Source organism: Eulemur rufifrons, chromosome 29, assembly GCF_041146395.1.
Source record: "Eulemur rufifrons isolate Redbay chromosome 29, OSU_ERuf_1, whole genome shotgun sequence".
Taxonomy (NCBI): Eukaryota; Metazoa; Chordata; class Mammalia; order Primates; family Lemuridae; genus Eulemur; species Eulemur rufifrons.
Genome location: NC_091011.1, coordinates 95,766,482 through 95,784,302, shown reverse-complemented (window position 1 = coordinate 95,784,302; position 17,821 = coordinate 95,766,482). Strand labels below are relative to the sequence as shown.

General features: G+C 38.4%; 1 protein-coding gene across 11 annotated transcripts in view; it reads left to right on the top strand.

Annotated features, from left to right (window-relative positions):
- PRKAG2 (protein kinase AMP-activated non-catalytic subunit gamma 2) overlaps nt 1–16,608 on the top strand; it is a 251,486-nt gene extending 234,878 nt beyond the window's left edge. For 8 of the 11 annotated variants that reach the window (XM_069461977.1, XM_069461976.1, XM_069461975.1 and 5 more), the window contains 9 exons: nt 404–462; nt 2,309–2,354; nt 4,001–4,055; nt 5,112–5,238; nt 7,993–8,158; nt 8,481–8,518; nt 9,621–9,767; nt 12,382–12,475; nt 15,476–16,522. In XM_069461977.1, the coding sequence (XP_069318078.1) occupies nt 404–462; nt 2,309–2,354; nt 4,001–4,055; nt 5,112–5,238; nt 7,993–8,158; nt 8,481–8,518; nt 9,621–9,767; nt 12,382–12,475; nt 15,476–15,507 (764 nt within the window). In that variant the 3' untranslated portion in view covers nt 15,508–16,522. Of the gene's footprint in view, nt 1–403; nt 463–2,308; nt 2,355–4,000; nt 4,056–5,111; nt 5,239–7,992; nt 8,159–8,480; nt 8,519–9,620; nt 9,768–12,381; nt 12,476–15,475 lie in introns of all 11 variants that reach the window. The other 3 variants (XM_069461980.1, XM_069461979.1, XM_069461981.1) reach the window with 1 other exon arrangement.
- Nucleotides 16,609–17,821: the final 1,213 nt, after the last annotated feature.

Below are 17,821 nucleotides of genomic sequence, written 5' to 3'. Positions count from 1 at the left end.
ACCATTGTTTTTAGAATGCTGCTCAGCAGACAATCCATATGCCCCAGAAGCTCATGGAATACTTTATCTTGTATATTGTAAAGTGTTTCATAATAAATTATTTACATGTAGCTGCAATTCTTTTTTTATATTTTATAACAATTAGTAAGTTTTCTCTCATTGATTTGCCAAATACTGTGATTAATTCCATTGTACTTACTGTCAGGTCTCATTTCAGCTAAATCTGTATACCTAGTTTGATGTAGACAGTTAACACATTAGTAGTTTTAAATACTATATTAAACTCTGCTTGGTATCTTCAAAGTGTATTTTACAAGGTAAACATTCTAGGTTCACTTGTCATTTGAAATTTTTCTTTTATGTTTGCATAGTTTTATTTTTAACATATAATTCTTTGTTCCAGGAATGCTAACAATTACAGATTTCATAAATATACTACATAGATACTATAAATCACCTATGGTAAGTGGCAACAATACTTAAACATCAGTAATGGAGCTGTATATGTCTGTGTATGTGCAGAGGGGTGTGTGTGTTTTAAGATTGGGGGGCTTCTTTTCTGGTATGGGGTGGTGATGGTTGATTTTCCAAATAATGTGCGAGGAACTTCAGTATAAAACTACTAACCCGAGTAAAACAGCTAGCTTTACCCTAAGTCATTTATTTGAAGCTTGAAGAAGATATTCTCAGGAAAGATAAAATGAAATAGCTCCTTTAATTCAGCTTTCAGAATTCCTTGGGTTAGCAGAATTCTACGTGCTTATTTATTACTTAGATGTCTGTAAGTTTCACTAGATTTATGATACTTGATCTTTAACAGCATTGTGGGCATTTTAGTATTACGAATCTGCTTCAGACTGTGAAGGAAGGAGGCCCCACCCCCACCAAACTCTTCTCCCCAGGCTGGCCTCTCCTGAAATGAGATTGCCTCCAGGGCTCACCTCTATAGGCCTGTTGTGGTGGTAGAGCTTGATTGAGTTATCTTGGCAATTTTATAACAAGAACTATATGCACTTTGTGATTTTAAAGAAGAAAAAAAGTAATTCAAATTGAAGAAATTCAATATTGACATTTTTCTACCAATTAGGAAAAGACAGCTACTAGCTAATCTTAGTGGCAGAACTCTCTGGTCCCTAGTCCAATGGTTCTGTAAGAACATGGTGTAAAAGCTACTTTCGTCCATCATCTAATACTGTGATTTCTGTGATTTTTGTCTGCTTGATTTTTTGTTTTTTGTTTGTTCATAAGAGTAAGAAAGGACAGAATTGTATACTTCATTTATTTAACTAGTACTATTTTGGGAATCTAAAAGGTACAGTTAATCTGATTAATACTGTTTTTATGTGTGATAGTATTGTCCAATAATTAAATTCCTACATAAAATACAAAAATGGGGTTTTTTTTGTTTGTTTGTTTGTTTTTTTGAGACAGGGTCTCGCTCTGTTGTCCGGGCTAGAGTGCCATGGCGTCAGCCTAGCTCACAGCAACCTCCAACTCCTGGGCTCAAGCAATCCTCCTGCCTCAGCCTCCTGAGTAGCTGGAACTACTGATTTTTTTTTTTTTTTTTTCCTATTTTTGGTAGAGACAGGGTCTCACTCTTGCTCAGGCTGGTCTTGAGCTCCTGGCCTCAAGCAATCTTCCTGCTTCGGCCTCCCAAAATGCTAGGATTAGAGGCATGAGTCACCGAGCCCAGCCAAAAATGAATTTCGTCATAACACATACACTTAGAAGGAGGTTTTCCCAAAGACTTTGTAAATATTCTGTATTTATTCCACATGATATGTCGGATTTCTTAAATATTATCAGTGCAAATGAATACTGGTTTTCCTTAGTCATATCTCTGCTTTTGGACTAGCAAAATCAGCACAAGTATGATTTTTAAATGGACAGATTTTGCAGCCAGGCATGGTGGTGCGCACCTGGAGTCCCAGCTACTCAGGAGGCTAAGGAAGAAGGATGGCTTGAGCCCAGGAGTTGGAGGCTGCAGTGAGCTATGATGGGGCCACTGCACTCCAGCCTGGGCAACAGAGCAAGGCCCTATCTCTAAAAAAAAAAAAAAAAAAAAAGAATCTCAGTGATAGTTAATTAAGTCAAAATTGCTAAAAAGCAGTTTATGTCTAACTGTACAGCCCAAAGTTTTTCTTAATACTTGAGGATACATTTTTTTTCCTCCATATTTCACCTCATTTTCTAATTATGAGCAGAAAATATTATTATGAAAGCTGTATTTTATATTGTTTTCCAAGTATTTATTTATCCTATATTCTGTATGTTAACATTTGTAAATAAGAATTTTTCTTATTTACAGGTACAGATTTATGAATTAGAGGAACATAAGATTGAAACGTGGAGGGGTAAGCAATATCGGGTGTTAAGAATCTTTTAATATCAGGGAAAAATGTTATTCTTAGTATGTAAAAGTATGTTTTAATTTTGCAGATTCTTTCTGCTTAATAAAATGTTAATTAAAACATTCTATTTCTATCTTAATTTCAATAGTGTGCCATGCTACTATAAATATTGTCCATTCTGTTTAATAGACATGTGTAGAGCAGCTACACTGTGCAAGGCCTTATCTTGGGGCTGGGAACATAAAGACGAATGAGCTAAACAAACCCACATCACTGCCCTGGGCCCACTGTTCACTACTGAGTGTGACACTCAAAAATTTGCCTTTGTTAGAAAGACAACATGGGCATGCCTAGCTTTAAGAAAAGCAAGCATCTGTTATTTAAACTTAATAATTCTTTACAAATTATGGAGAAATATAGGACACATGAACCTTAAACTAGATGATTTGGAACAAATAACATGGAAATAACTGCAAGACCATGTTCTTTTGTTTGTCACCTTCATTGAAATTCACCCTATAAAATCATAATGCTCTTTTCCACAACAGAACTAGCTTTTGAATTCTCATTTCTCAATTGTGAGACACATCATGGTGCACTGAGGGGGAGCCCATTGGTGGGAATCACTGAGGGCCTAGTCTATCTGAAATGGCAGAGCCTTTGTGGGGTGTTCAAGGAAAAGCGTGGATGGGAATGAAGGGACCAACCAAAGGAAAATTTCCTTTTGAAATTGAGGAGTTTGGCTTTGCTTTCCGTAATGTGCTTGGTAGGAGAAGCACCCTTTGTAACTGGCTGTAAAATCAGAGCATCCCTTAGAGTTCTCTAAGGCTTTTGGGGCCCTTTTAATTCCGTATGATTTAGAAGTTTCATTGAGTGATGCATTTGATTTATTATGACTTTATCAAGCCAAACAAATTAAGTCAATGCGGGATCCATATGGCCTATTATGAAGTGATTATGTAATTAACACCAAGACAGATCCTTTGTATCAAATTCCACTGTACAAGTGCTATTAGACCAAGGTTTAAGTATATATAAATTTTGACATTACATGGTATTTGGTAGCAATAATGCTGAGATATTTTCTTAGATGCCTTCTGTATAGTAACCTCAGTAAAACAAATTAATTATAGTTGATATCTTTAGAAAAAAATTATATGCTAGATTCTCAAGATGCAGTGGATTTTGAGCACTAATTTAGTAAGATAATACTTAAGAACATTTAAAGAGCAGAGTTTATTATAACTGATTTTATCTTATAACTTACGAAAATTAGTTTTAGAGGATTTCATAAATGCTTCATTTCTTGAGACTAATACTAACTTGATAGCATTCTAGTGACCTCTGCTGGTATTGCTCTTTTGTCAGATTTCTTGAGTTTTTTCCTAATTCTATAAGCATCTATTGTTACATTGTTTTTTAAAAATTTAATTTTTGTTCAAAGGCAACATCCTGAAAACAGTTGGACGGTTGTTTGAAATAGCCATAACTGTAATTAACACAATAGTTTTAGGCAAATTAAATTTCTTTTGATTTGGTTTTTTAATCCTCCTAATTATTATCTGCAGACTGTAGGGTATTTGAATTTATGTAATAACTGCAAATAGCAAATATGTTACTAACTGTATATTTTCTTTCTATAAATACAGAGCTTTATTTACAAGAAACATTTAAGCCTTTAGTGAATATATCTCCAGATGCAAGGTAAACTTGTAGTTTCTTCCTTTGAAAACATTCATTAAGATTTATCTATTTTATTACCATAATAGAAAGAAACAAACTTGTTCTTTAATCTAGATGGGGCCTTCCTCCTTAATTCCAAATACACTTAAATTTAGGGACAATAGAAATCACAGCCACTGTTGGTCCACAGGACTGATGATGGACTAGGAATATGGTCACAGTGAGCAGTCTGGAAAATCCAGAGCACCTGCAGTAGAACCAGTCTAGGGAGCGTGTTGAAATTGCAGGTTCCTGGGCTTTACCCTGGACCTGCTAAATCAGTCTTTAAAGAGTAGTGCCTGGGAAAATGCCTGTAAACACCAGCTCCCCCGGCGATTCTGATCCGCACTGGCATTTAGAAATGAGTGTGCATTAAACATCGGTTCAGAGGGGGGCAGAAGAATGAGCTGCCCTCTCTGCAGTCTTCTGGTCTGTCCTTTTCGATCCAAGCCATCTGGATGGCTCTGATACATTTCCACACTTGGATAAAAGCATTTTTAAAACTCAAGAGCACTACAGAGAAAAAAGTGAAATATTTATTTTCATTGTTTTATTTCCAAGTCCTAACAAGAAGATCTACCCCCCAAGCCTTCTTACTGGCAGTCAAGGAGAGGCACCAAGTAGAACAGAAGTGCTGGCTCTACAGACTGTAGCCGGGCTGGCCCAGAGGCAGAGCCAGATGGCCGGCTCCCCAGTCCCAGAGTCTGCGCTGCAGCTTTCGCTATGTTGCTAATATTATTAGTCTGTTAGCTTTCCTAAGGGTTTAGATTTTGTCATCTTTCACATAAAAATCACTAAGTGCACTATTAAAAAATTCCTCTTCTAGAGATTTGTAGCTTGCCACTCGTATTTGAGATATATTGACACAGATTGTGCAAAATCAAAAAATTTGCTGAGATCTCTAATTTAGAACTTTTCCAAAACACTGTTATTATTGTAACATAAAAACATTGAAAATGCTTTAAGGTAGGGGGTGGTCCAGAGTTTTCTGATTTTTTTTTTGAAGCCTCCTAACAACTTTAATGGCTTTTCCTGCAGCCTCTTCGATGCCGTATACTCGTTGATCAAAAATAAAATCCACAGATTGCCAGTTATTGACCCTATCAGTGGGAATGCACTTTATATACTTACCCACAAAAGAATCCTCAAGTTCCTCCAGCTTTTTGTAAGTAGTTTTTAGCGTTTCTAAAGACATAGTTGCATTTTCTGTAACTAATTTACTTCAGGTAAATTGGCTCCTGTTACCTTCAATAGAGAAAATTGTTAGTTTTGAGATCTCCCTTGCTAAGCTTCAGTTTCTCAACCTACTACTATTTGAATTGTACATTCTCAAAGTTGATTCCAATTAAAAAAAAATCACCTTCCAGTGCAAGTATCAATTATAAAAACGTTTGGCATTCTCTATTTCAATTAAAACATTTTAGTGCCTAACATATGAGGGGAAATAAAGGAATTTGCAAGCCAGTCTAATTAAGGACTGCTATACAAAACAAATTGAGCCAATATCTAGAGCAAAAATTGCTTTATGATGCTATTATTGGTGTCATGGTTTTAGAAACATGTTCAAAAAATTACTATCCCCAAGATTATTTTAATAAACTGCAGCAGTGGTAGGAAAACCAAGAGCAAATAAAATTTTGGCAAGAGAATACCATGTTGGTCCAAATTAGGCCGTATTATCTGTAGGTTTCCTCAACTGCTCTCAAAATGACCTGGTTTCATAATCACCCAAAACTTAGAACCTCTTTGGTCGGCAACATTAAAAGAGGCTTAGAAAGAATAGGGAGTTTCTGAGAGGGTTTTTATGTTTTCCTTTTAATGAAATGCACTGAATTTGAGGTTCTAAATAATTGGTCACATAGAAACAGTAGAGGAGGCGTTACTGGTTCTGAAGAGATAATTTGAAGAGTGCTTTTTTTTTTAAAGAACGTAACATATTAAAAATCAACTTCCAATTAGCTTCCCCGTTTTCTTCTCCACAGCTCTGGGTACGTAACTAAACAGCCTCCCAGCGCAGTGGAAGGCAGCTCTGAGGGCCCCTTTTGCTGACAGAAGCACAGAGGGTTTAGTGATTGAAAGAGACCTTGTTGATCAAACCAGTCCTATATTTTAATAGTTTACTTATGTAGGCAGAGAGCACAACATGGTTAAGTGCTAAGAAAGAAGGTAGGAAAGAGAAGAGTAATTTGCCAAAAAAAAGGATTAGAGATGCATCAGTGTTGATATTAGACTTCACATCTCGGAATGCAGTAGCTTTCATAGAAACAGAGGGGCTGGGTGGGGTCATGTATTCAGGGCCCAATTGTGCCAGGCTTGTAGCTTGGCTGGTGTTTAGAGTAATCATTTTAAAGTGATATTAATCATGAGAGCTGATTACTACTGTGTCTGGCAGTGTTCTCAGCACTTTACATTATCTCATCCTCACTATCAGGTATTTTTATTAATCCTATTTCATAAGTGATGCAACTAAGCCAGGGCAAGGAACTTTGCCAGGGTTAGTGGCTGGTAAGTGGTAGAGCCAGCGTCTAAACCAAGCATTCCGATTCTGCAGCCACCCTAACTCTGATGCATTCGTCCATCCACTAGCCCTGTGAGGCAGGCATTTTATCTCCTGTGCACGCGAGGCGCCTGGCTCGGAAACAGGCCAAAGTCATGCAGATAGTAAGTGGTGGATTTCAAGCCCAGGAGTCTCTCTCGCTCCCCAGCCCAGACCATTTCTGCCAGCGTGCTACCACAGAAGAGGGAGTGAGAGTGTGAGATCGATCGTTCTCAGAGCTACTTTAGGTTTTTCTCTTCTATAAAAAGTAGAGGAAATTGCCTCTGCCTGGTACTGCCTTATATTTGGGCCAATATGGTAATTAGAATCGTGCTGCCAGAATATTCAGCTAGAGGTTTTCAGATAAAAATATAAAATTTAAATAAAGAAATTCTAGAGCCTGATTTTTACTGAATTATGACATCATTTTCTGAGAAAAGGTAGCATTACCCATCAAGACATTTGAAAATTAGCCTAAGCATATCGTATACAACGGGGAATTATCCTATATTGAGATGGACTAGGTGACCTAATAGGTCTTTCTTTTTTTTCTCTAAATTTCTAGGATTCTCATGATTTGAATATTGATGAACTCTTTGACTTGAACATTTTGTTTCTTCTAATTGTTCATCTTTTCCTGATAATTATAAGGTACACCAGGAGGATGGAATCAACTATACCCTTTATAAAAGGTGGATTTTTGAAACCGTAGACCTTATTTTGTTATAGTCAAACATGATCCTAGACTTTCTCGTCTGACTTATCCCTCCTCCTTTAAAACAGCCCATGGAAAAAAAGTTAATTTTTAAGAATTCTTTTAATTCTGTTCAGCTGGCTTGTTCTTTGTTCCTAATAGACAAAAATTGGAGTCCTCCAAGGAGAATTCAGAATGTGGAAGTGGGTGGTGTGAGGACTAGCTTAGCTGCTCAGACAGCCACCATCAAATACCTTGGGTTTGGAAATGTGTGAGTTCTTAATAAATATTACTTAATGCTGACAGCAGGACCAGGAATTTAATGTGAATAATTAAGAATAAAGGATTCAATTCTTGGTGGCTCACAGGTCTTAATTTCCCAGATAGACCTGTTGTTCCCTTCTTCTTTCCATGTTTTTAGTGAGTGAAGCTAAGGAAAAAATGTTCCAATGTTAACTCTTTGCAATATTTTACTAAGTAGTTATGTAAGTATAGACATACAAACTGGTTTGAACAAAAGATACAATTCTTATATGTAATTTTTTCATATTAATTCAGACACCAAGGTAGAGTGTTAGAAAAGACTAACTTTAATTTGTTGGACATAGTTTTTCATTCAAATCTGGACATTTGAACATTCAAAGGCTGTATTTTGGTTCTAGAGCATTTGCATTTCTCTTCCTGCTTAGATGTCTGATATGCCAAAGCCTGCCTTCATGAAGCAGAACCTGGATGAGCTTGGGATCGGGACGTACCAGAACATTGCCTTCATCCACCCAGACACTCCCATCATCAAAGCCTTGAATATATTTGTGGAAAGACGAATATCAGCGTTGCCTGTTGTGGATGAGTCAGGTTTGTGTGTTTGGTCAGTTGAACAAAAACAGCTGTTTATCTCAGGGTAAAATTACTGTGAAATGACCTAGCATATCAGATTGGGGGTGGGGGGATGAAAATTTAGATATGGTGAATAAATTCAGCACCAAGGGGCACAGGATAATAGGAATTTTAAACTGGTTTATGTTCATATTTCTATTAAGATATGATTTCATGTCCATTTAAAATAGATAAGGTTATCTATCAGTGTTTAATCCTTAGTAATTACCTAGTTAAAACTGATTTTAAATGAGTTTTTTTGGTCCTAAGTCATTTTTCTAATACATATTTTTATTTTTAGGAAAAGTTGTAGATATTTATTCCAAATTTGATGTAATTGTAAGTATTTTTAATTTTGTTAAACTTGTCATCTAGAATGCATTTTGAAATGTATTCATTTAATCTGTTTTTGTATTTTTCTCGTTTCCTAGCTTAATTCCTAACTTTTTTGAGTCTGAGGATATTTTCAGAGAATTGCATAGACTCTTCATAGTAATTGTACTTTTACTATTCATTGCTTTAGCAATGACTTACATCAGCAGCAGTTTATAATTCTTTGTTTTTTCAATATATACCTGTTTTATCCGTCACTACAGCATGTGTGTATATTTCAAATCATCATATTTCTATGTAGTTGACTCTTTATTCTGCCCAGAGGCATGTTTGGTGCACACAGAAATTCCTGGCTCCTGCATCACAAGCACCCCATTCTTGCAGATGGGGAACGACCGTTCTAAGGAGGAAAAAGGAACAGATTCCTTGGTAGTCCCAAATGTGCACTCCATTTTCTGCCACAATTATTGATGACTCCCCCATTAGCTTTTGCAGTTGACTCAAACCTTTGAGTTGATCCTATTCTGTTTAACATAACAGACATCAAGAAATATGTTCATTGTAGTTTTGGTTGAGGGGGACCCTCTAAAATTAATCAGAGCCTTGAGAAGCCATTTGGATCTGTGAGGCTTGTCAGGCCTGTTCATCCTCCGTGGCTGCTGGATCCCAGCGGGTGCCCCAAAGCCTTCCCAACAAAACCCTGTTCCCTAGGCAAGTCTGTTGATGTAGGTTCTGTAGCCCGTGGCCTTTGTCACCCTTTACACCTTAGTCCGTATCTCCAAAGATTTTGTTCGCATACGGTGTGGAGCGTTAGAGGGTGAGATGGGGGAAAGCTTGGGCAGGATAAGCTGTCAGAATTTAACACTGTTGCTGCGTATGTCAGCTATACCTCGTGATATGAAACCTTTAATTATGATTGCTAAGACAGTGACACAGCAGTACTGATGGCATGTTATAGGCTGCAATGAAAGAACTTTAGATTTACAGTGGTACTAAATCAAATAAACATTAAAGTTTTTAAAAATCAGATTGTCTTAAGCTTACTAATTTTGGTCAATGACATGAATTGAAATGAAAGGATGGAATTTATTCTGTTACTTTATTACAGAACCTTGCTGCTGAGAAAACATATAATAACCTGGATATCACGGTGACCCAGGCCCTTCAGCACCGTTCACAGTATTTTGAAGGTGTCGTGAAGTGCAATAAGCTGGAAATACTGGAGGCCATTGTGGACAGGATAGTAAGAGCCGAGGTGAGAAGGCTTTGCCAGACGCTGTGCCCCCAGTCACACTGCAGCAGCTGCTAAGTCAATAGCGCCCCGGAAGTTCGAGTCACAGGGAGGCCCAGCGAGGCAGCCTGCAAGTCAGTCAGGGAGCGCAGAGTCCCTGTACGCTGTGCCTGGACTGCAGTTCAAGCTTACCTCGTATGACACCCTACATAACAGAGGAGAGAGATCATTTTATGGCATGTCTAATTCAGTATACCTTTCCCCCACATCACTTCTTTCCTTTCTTGCTGGACAGAAATAGGAATGTTACCTGGCATCAAAACACAGCCGTCCCTTTCAAGAGCCATTGTTATTAGAAATCCACTTAGCCCTCCTTCAATTCCATGTTCAAGCAATCCACCCCACGTCGCCATTGTCCGTGTTAACTCCCCCAGCTTCAGCTTTCATGGCTCTTAACACGTTTAACATGTTTCACTAGAATCTTTCCCTTTTTCTGCTTGAATTTAATATCCATCACTACTTGTTTTCCAAAGGGTTTTAATTGACTTAGGAATACATCTTGACTTTTTTCCTCACTAAAATTTTGACAAGATGACTCCTCCCACAGTGACAAAAATCCGTTTTTAGCTTTAATGTATTTAGAAGGGTATTCAGGGCCGGGCGCGGTGGCTCACACCTGTAATCCTAGCACTCTGGGAGGCCGAGGCAGGTGGATCGCTCAAGGTCAGGAGTTCGAGACCAGCCTGAGCAAGAGCGAGACCCCGTCTCTACTAAAAATAGAAAAAAATTATATGGACAGCTAAAAATATATATATAGAAAAATTAGCCGGGCATAGTGGCGCATGCCTGTAGTCCCAGCTACTCGGGAGGCTGAGGCAGCAGGATCGCTTGAGCCCAGGAGTTTGAGGTTGCTGTGAGCTAGGCTGACGCCACGGCACTCACTCTAGCCTGGGCAACAAAGTGAGACTCTGTCTCAAAAAAGAAAAAAAAAAATAGAAGGGTATTCAGTATCAGTAACGATTCCATTTACTGCTGTGACACAAACATAGCACTAACTTTTAGGTGCCTCTGACAAGGAACATTTGTAAGCTTAGACTCAACAACAAATGACAAAATATTTTTGGTGATCATTTCTATCTGGTAAAATTATTAATTCTCTGGATGAGATGGTCTCCCCTTGATCTTCAATAGTTCAAAAGACAAAATGTATATTATAGAATATAAGGCATTCTCTGATCCTACATGTAAACCATCATTTTAATTTATAATTATAGTTAATAAATGTGTTATATCACAGGATTATTGAAGAACCTAAAAGTTTTTTTAGAGAAACTTTTAAAAGAAATTTATGTGAACCACCAAGAGAAGATGACCATGTGATTTGGGCATTTTGGGGTGGGGAGGTTGTATGTTTTGTTTTGTTTTTACCTAAAGCAAGCTGTGGTGTCAGAAACATCACCAACACAGTATCTTTAGAGACAAAATATAAAAACAGAATTTCCCTCTTTCCATCTCCTTCCTGTGTCCCCATTTTCTCCTGGGGGTGTGACTGTTCAGTACAGAGAATGTCACCCAGGTAACCAGCTGGCATGAGGTTGCCACAGGCCTGAGTTCTAAAGCATTTGAGTCGGAATAGCAGTGATGTCTCAGTCCTGTCCCGAGCTGGGCATGCCTTGTTACAGTAATGCCTCAGAATGTTCTCCCTTCATTTAGGAAAGATTTTAGAGTAAAAAACTAGAGATGAATATAATCTATTTCACTTTATTATAGTTCATTTATCTACTTGAATATCATTCTTAACATATAAACTTCATAGAGAAAAGGCACTGGAGAAAATGAACACTCTAAGAGCAGTAACCCTATTTCTTAGTTTCCATAATCATTGGAACTTCTTTCCCATGTCAAACGGGTATCTGATAGTTATTAGAAACTGAGATATATACTTTAACAAGTTAAAACTGTTTTGTTTAAGAAACTATTATATGCTGGGTGTGGTGGCTCACGCCTGTAATCCCAACACTTTAGGAGGCTGAGGCAGGAGGATCACTTGAGCCCAGGAGTTCAAGACCAGTCTGGGCAACGTAGCGACCCCATCTCTACAAAAAATTTTTTAAAAATTAGCTGGGCACAGTGGCGCACACCTGTAGCGCCAGCTACTCGGGAGGCTGAGGTAGAGAGACCGCTTGAGCCCAGGAGTTCAGGCTGCTGTGAGCTATAATCGCACTACTACACTCCAGCCTGGGTGACAGAGTGAGACCCTGTCTCCAAAAAGTATTAAAAAAAATTTTTTTTAATTTTAAAGAATATTATAGCGACATTTTACTCTGTGCTTTACGTTGTATCTTTCATATATTAGTATTTTGAAATTTGAAAACAGCAGGACATAGCTGGCTCATTTTTCTAAAAAGTGGTCAAGCAAATCAGCACTGCATTTTCACATCAGGGCCAGAGATCTCCACGTGGCTCCATCCACCGTTGCTGTCTCTCATCTGTGGGGTATATCCATCGTACTTATGAATGACTTCTGACGTCATAAGTACTTAGGATTCATAAGAACATGAATGACGTTTTTTCCAGTGTCTATGTTAACACTTATTTTTTTACTTTCACATGTGACTTGCTTTTCTCTTCTCTGCAGGTCCATCGGCTGGTGGTGGTAAATGAAGCAGATAGTATTGTGGGCATTATCTCCCTGTCAGACATTCTGCAAGCCCTGATACTCACGCCAGCAGGTAAAAAAAAGTGCTGATTTCCGACCTGTGCTGGAGGAGTCTGGGAGGGTGGGAGTGGTACCGTTAAGTGTGGCATTTAAATCATCGTTCTCCACCACCTGTCTACAAATCAAGGCTTTGTGTTCATTACTTTGTAAACCATTTCCATTTTCTTTTCAGTTTTGAAGTTTTAATGTTCTCCTTGGGTGGGAAGAGTTTCTAGATAGATAAGTATTCTGACGTGGGTGCAGCCCGGCAGCGCCTAATTGATGGGGGATCCATGCCTGTAACCTTTCCCATTAAAGAGTTAAGATCTCTTCAGTTTTGCTTTATTGGAAGACTACCAACCGGAAAACACAGAGGGAAATTCTTTGGGTTCTAACTATTAAAACCTTCATCTTTCTTTAAAAAGAAAAAAAAAAAAAGGCAAGTGTTTTGAGTATATAAAACAAAATACCTAAACACAAACTTTACTCCATTAATATTGTATGGAAATTACATTAATTACCAAATGGAGCTGTGGCTGACCTCCTTTCTGCCAGGTTCGCTGTGTGCAGGCTCTCAGGATTCCAGAAGGTCAGTGAGGAGCTGGCCTTCTCTGGTGTGAGAGTTGGCTCCAGCGTTCTCGCACTGCCAGCTTTGCCTGCCTCCCTTCCTCCTCCTCTTCCCGTTCCTCCACCTTCCCAGCCCCGATCAAATAGGAGCAGCCCAGCCTTTGGCATGGCCACAAGACTGTGAGACTAAGCGGCATGTCCTTTGAACTCTCAGGAGTCAAATATTAGATGATGTGTGAAGTGCAGTATTGATTTTTCTTTAGTTCAGAAGTCAAACTCAGCTAAGACTAGTTTTTAGGTTAATAGTCTATAACCTAAAAATACCCACTCTAAAGAAACCTTCACTACCTGCAAGAAACATGTCTTATTCACTAAACAAGAATACCAAGAGATTCCAGTAGAACAGTCATTTTTACAGGTGGTCCTCAGAATGTTCATTTTTGGGGCCCCACCCCACATATACTGGATCGGAAATTCTAGAGATGGGGCCTGATGCAGTCATTTCCAACTTCAAGTGTCAAAGAACCTGAAACTCATAATAATCTTTATGATCATGGAATAGTAACAACTAAATGCATGTGATATTGTTGGTCTCATTATTTGTGTATCCTAACACTGGAAATAATGCAAATATCTTTCAAAGGAAGGATGGATAAATTATATATATTCATTCAATGGAATACAGCATTGAAAATGAACAGTATCGCTGTAGTCAGCAGTGGCGGAATCTCACAACCATGTTGAGCAAAGGAAGCTAAACTAACCCACACCATGTGATTATATATTTCCAAGAGGCATAACTATACAGCACCTTCCTGCAATTAGAAAAAGCCTCTTCCCTGGGCAGATTTATCCCCCAGGGACATAACTTGGCACCTTCGGCAAAAGATACCCTTTTCCAGGTGGCCAGCCATGGATCAAGGCACACAGTTTGCCCAGCAGAGTCAGGCTGAATTTCAGCTCTCATCTGTCCCTTTGGCCAAGATCCTTGGAGCATCGCAAACTTAGAGTAAACAAGTCACATGACTTATCCTCTCTTGCCTTGGTGTCTCAATCCATAAGAATGAGAATGTTGGGCTGAATGAGTTCGAATTTCCATCCAGATTTGATATTTCAAAGACTCTAAGTCATTGCAATGCTCCTCCTATCTCGCAATGCTCCTCCTATCTCGCAATGCTCCTCCTATCTCGCAATGCTCCTCCTATCTCTTAGTACAGGGAAGAATCTATTTCCAGCTGGAGTTTGGAATGTATGTTACCGTAGACATCATGTCATAAAGAAAGTGCTGGATTGGAATTCTTTATGATACGGTGTATATAACACTATTGAGGAAAACGTTGTGCATTCCTCATAACTGGACTACCGGTGAACATTTGGAGTAGAATTCACTGGGAACTCAGGGAAGGCCTGCGTCTGATCTACAGTAGTTGGCATGTCTACGCGTGCTCGGAGACGGCACAGGAGGAGCAGCCAGCACTGTTGGTCCAAGTCTGGTTCTCCCACCTGAGAGCTGTCTGAATGTGGGCAAGTTACTTCACCTCGTTTAGCCCAGTTTCTTCAACAGACTGAGCAGGCTGATGAAGGCCTGTCTCCCTCCAAAGACACCACTAGATGAAATGAAAAACTTGAGCGAAAGCTATTTGTGCACCATAAGGCGCTATGCCCAGGATAAGCACTGTTAGGTGCATATTTATGGAATAATCAGTAAGAGGTACTTTTTAAATAGAAATATCCACCATCATGTGATTAAAAGGTACTGGTGGTGATTATTTTCACCAGATAATGGCCACAATTCCCCCATTAATAATATTGGTTTAATACAGTAGCATTTTCTCTTTTTCAAAAAACTTTTAGCAATAGTTCATGGTCAAATTCAGACTGTCCAAATGAACTTAAGTATCTACACAGGCATCCAATGAGTAAGCAATCTGATGATAGTAGCTACAACTTTTTAGCCACTTATTCTAATACATTGTTAACCTCTTTCAAAAGTCTAATGTCTGTTGAAAAAACTGGGAAAGAAAACTACTATGATGAGAACAACAGTAGCTCTCCCTCCCAATCCATTTTGAAATTTCCTGGCCAGATACTTGTAGGTATTATGTGAAATTATCCTTAGAAATGTTATGATGCTTTTTTTTTTTTTTACATTTTTATAAATCTGCCAACTGAAATACTTTGTACCTTCTCCCAAACATACCTACATATTTCTTTTTAAATTGTTTTAGCAGTGGAACCCTTTTTTTCTCTTCAGATTGAATCTTACATATTTAGAATGTAGATCAGGACTGCAGGCATGGTGGGTGGGAGTGGGGGCCTGGAGCCACCCGCCCTTCCCACTTCTCCCCCTTCCAAAGCCTCCGGGTCATCCTCCCAGGGCACTGCCGGGCACAGGTAGAAACCACTGCTGTACAGAGCCCTGCCGTTAGCATGAGCTTTGAAACTCTCATTTTCCATCCACTGACAGGTGCCAAACAAAAGGAGACGGAAACAGAATGACCACCGTGAATGTAGACGCCCTCATAGGAGAACTTGAACAAAGTTTCTGGGTCACGTTTTGCCTCATGAACACTGGCTGCAATAGAAGAGAGTAAAATGGTTAAGAATGTATATCGGGGTTTAATGATGGGTATTTTTTCCAGTGATGTTAAAACTAAACATAAAAAAGAAAGATTTTATGTGCTTGAAGATTCAGGCTTGCATTAAAAGACTGTTTTCAGACCTTTGTCTGAAGGATTTTAAATGCTGTATGTCATTAAAGTGCACTGTGTCTGAAATTTTTATTATTTTTCATTTCAAAGAATTCACTGGTGTGGGACAGGTGATGTGACATAAGGTGGGCGCACGGCGTGCTCGGATCTCAGTGCCTTATGTCCGGAGACAGCAATACGCCATCACCCGCCCGCCGCAGCTGGAGCGCACACGCGTGGAGCCGCACCGAGCTTGAATGTGGAAGTCTTTGAACCTTTTACCAAATCAGTTTGTTTTCAGTAGATTTGTCAAAAAGTTGTAATTTGAATATAAGTAATTACTTTTAAAACTTTAACAACACTTTTATGTTTAAGTGTTCTGTTCTGAGCTACCATGTAAACAGGGCTGCTTTACAACAGCTTTATTTATTTTTACTTTCTTGCAATTTTTTACACATCTTTTGGTGGGTAAACTTCACCGGATCCATTAATAAATTCTTGGTTGTTATTTTAAAATGGCAGGTTTCTCACTACTTAAGTTTGGATCTGGAAAGGATATGATTTCTAAAATAGCCACTGTTGGGTTTTAGAAGCGGAGGTTTCTAAGAGCATGTGGGGAGACAGGCTATGGTCAGAAGGAAGCCAAGTGCCGGGAAGATGTCTATTTTTTTCTTGTGTATTGAAATGTAAAATCATGATGTTTGTATGATTGCTGATGCGATTGTTTTTGTAAATTTTATCGTGGCATATACAGTATTGTCATATGGTTGAAGAGAAACAATGTTTCTTGATGTAAGTGCTCTGAAAATGTTGACACTGTATATATATATATGAGGATAGTTTGGTTTTTTGTTCTTTGGGTTTTTCTTTTTTTTTCAGATTGAAAAATTAAAGTAAATCCTACTATCTACCATTGTGTTAAAGAAATTCTTTAAAATACCATATATTTCAGCACATACTAAAATCCTACATGCAGTTTTCCACTTAGATATTTCTCCTCATATAAAGAGCACCCAAATTCTCATCTCCTTTTTTTACATCATCAGAATGAACACCTTAATTCATAAACTTTTTATCTCTCCATTATTAAATATGAACATAATTAACTAAAACTTGCCACAATTTTCTTGTGCTGAGGTGTCAATTTTTTCATTTCCCACTAGGTGAAGTATGAGAGAGATAACGTGGGTGTTTCACCATAGAAACAAAAATGGTTGTAATTTAAGCCAATGGTAATATTTGAGAGAAAGGAAAAAAGTCACAAAGCTGCTAAAACAACACAGTTTTGAAATTCACAGAATCAGTCTGCTCCTTATTTGTGTACCCACACATGTATGTACACAGACTACATATATGTTAGGTATAAAGGTGATGTGGCATATATATAGGTACAGCCATGTGCCACATAATGACATTTCTGTCAGTGACAGACCATATATACAACAATGGTCCTATAAGATAATACTCTATTTTTACTTTACCTTTTCTATGTTTAGATGCACAAATACTTCCCATGGTGTTACAACTGCCTACAGCATTCAGTACAATAACATACTGTACAGGTTGGTAGCCTAGAGCCATAGGCTAGGTGTATAGTAGGCTATGCCATCTAGGTTTGTGTAAGTGCACTCTATGATGTTTGCACAATGACAAAATCACCTAATGACACATTTCTCTGAATGCATCCTGGTCATTAAGCAATACATGAGTATATATAGGTGACTACATACATATATACACACACACACACTATATATATACACACACACGTATAGACATATAAGTGACATGGCATTATATCTTTGCTTCAGAAAACAGTTTGGGGGCTGCTTAGAAACATATTAGCATTCTCTATTTTCACGAGGTGCACGTATGTTCAGCCGGTCTCTGGTCTCCCTTAAGCGCACTTTTGCAAGGTTTTTGAGTTGTGTAGACTTGTCAGGCACACCCAGGTTTGGCTCTGGGGAAGCCGCCTCTCATTGTTAGACCACAACAAAAGCCTGTTATCCGTCTATTTCCAACTAAGGGTTAGCATTTGTTCCTAGCAAATAATGAAGACTTGGTTGTGCTAAATGTGCTTCTCAGTGCCTTCCTAAGAATAAGGAAAAGCGGCACTTAAAGAA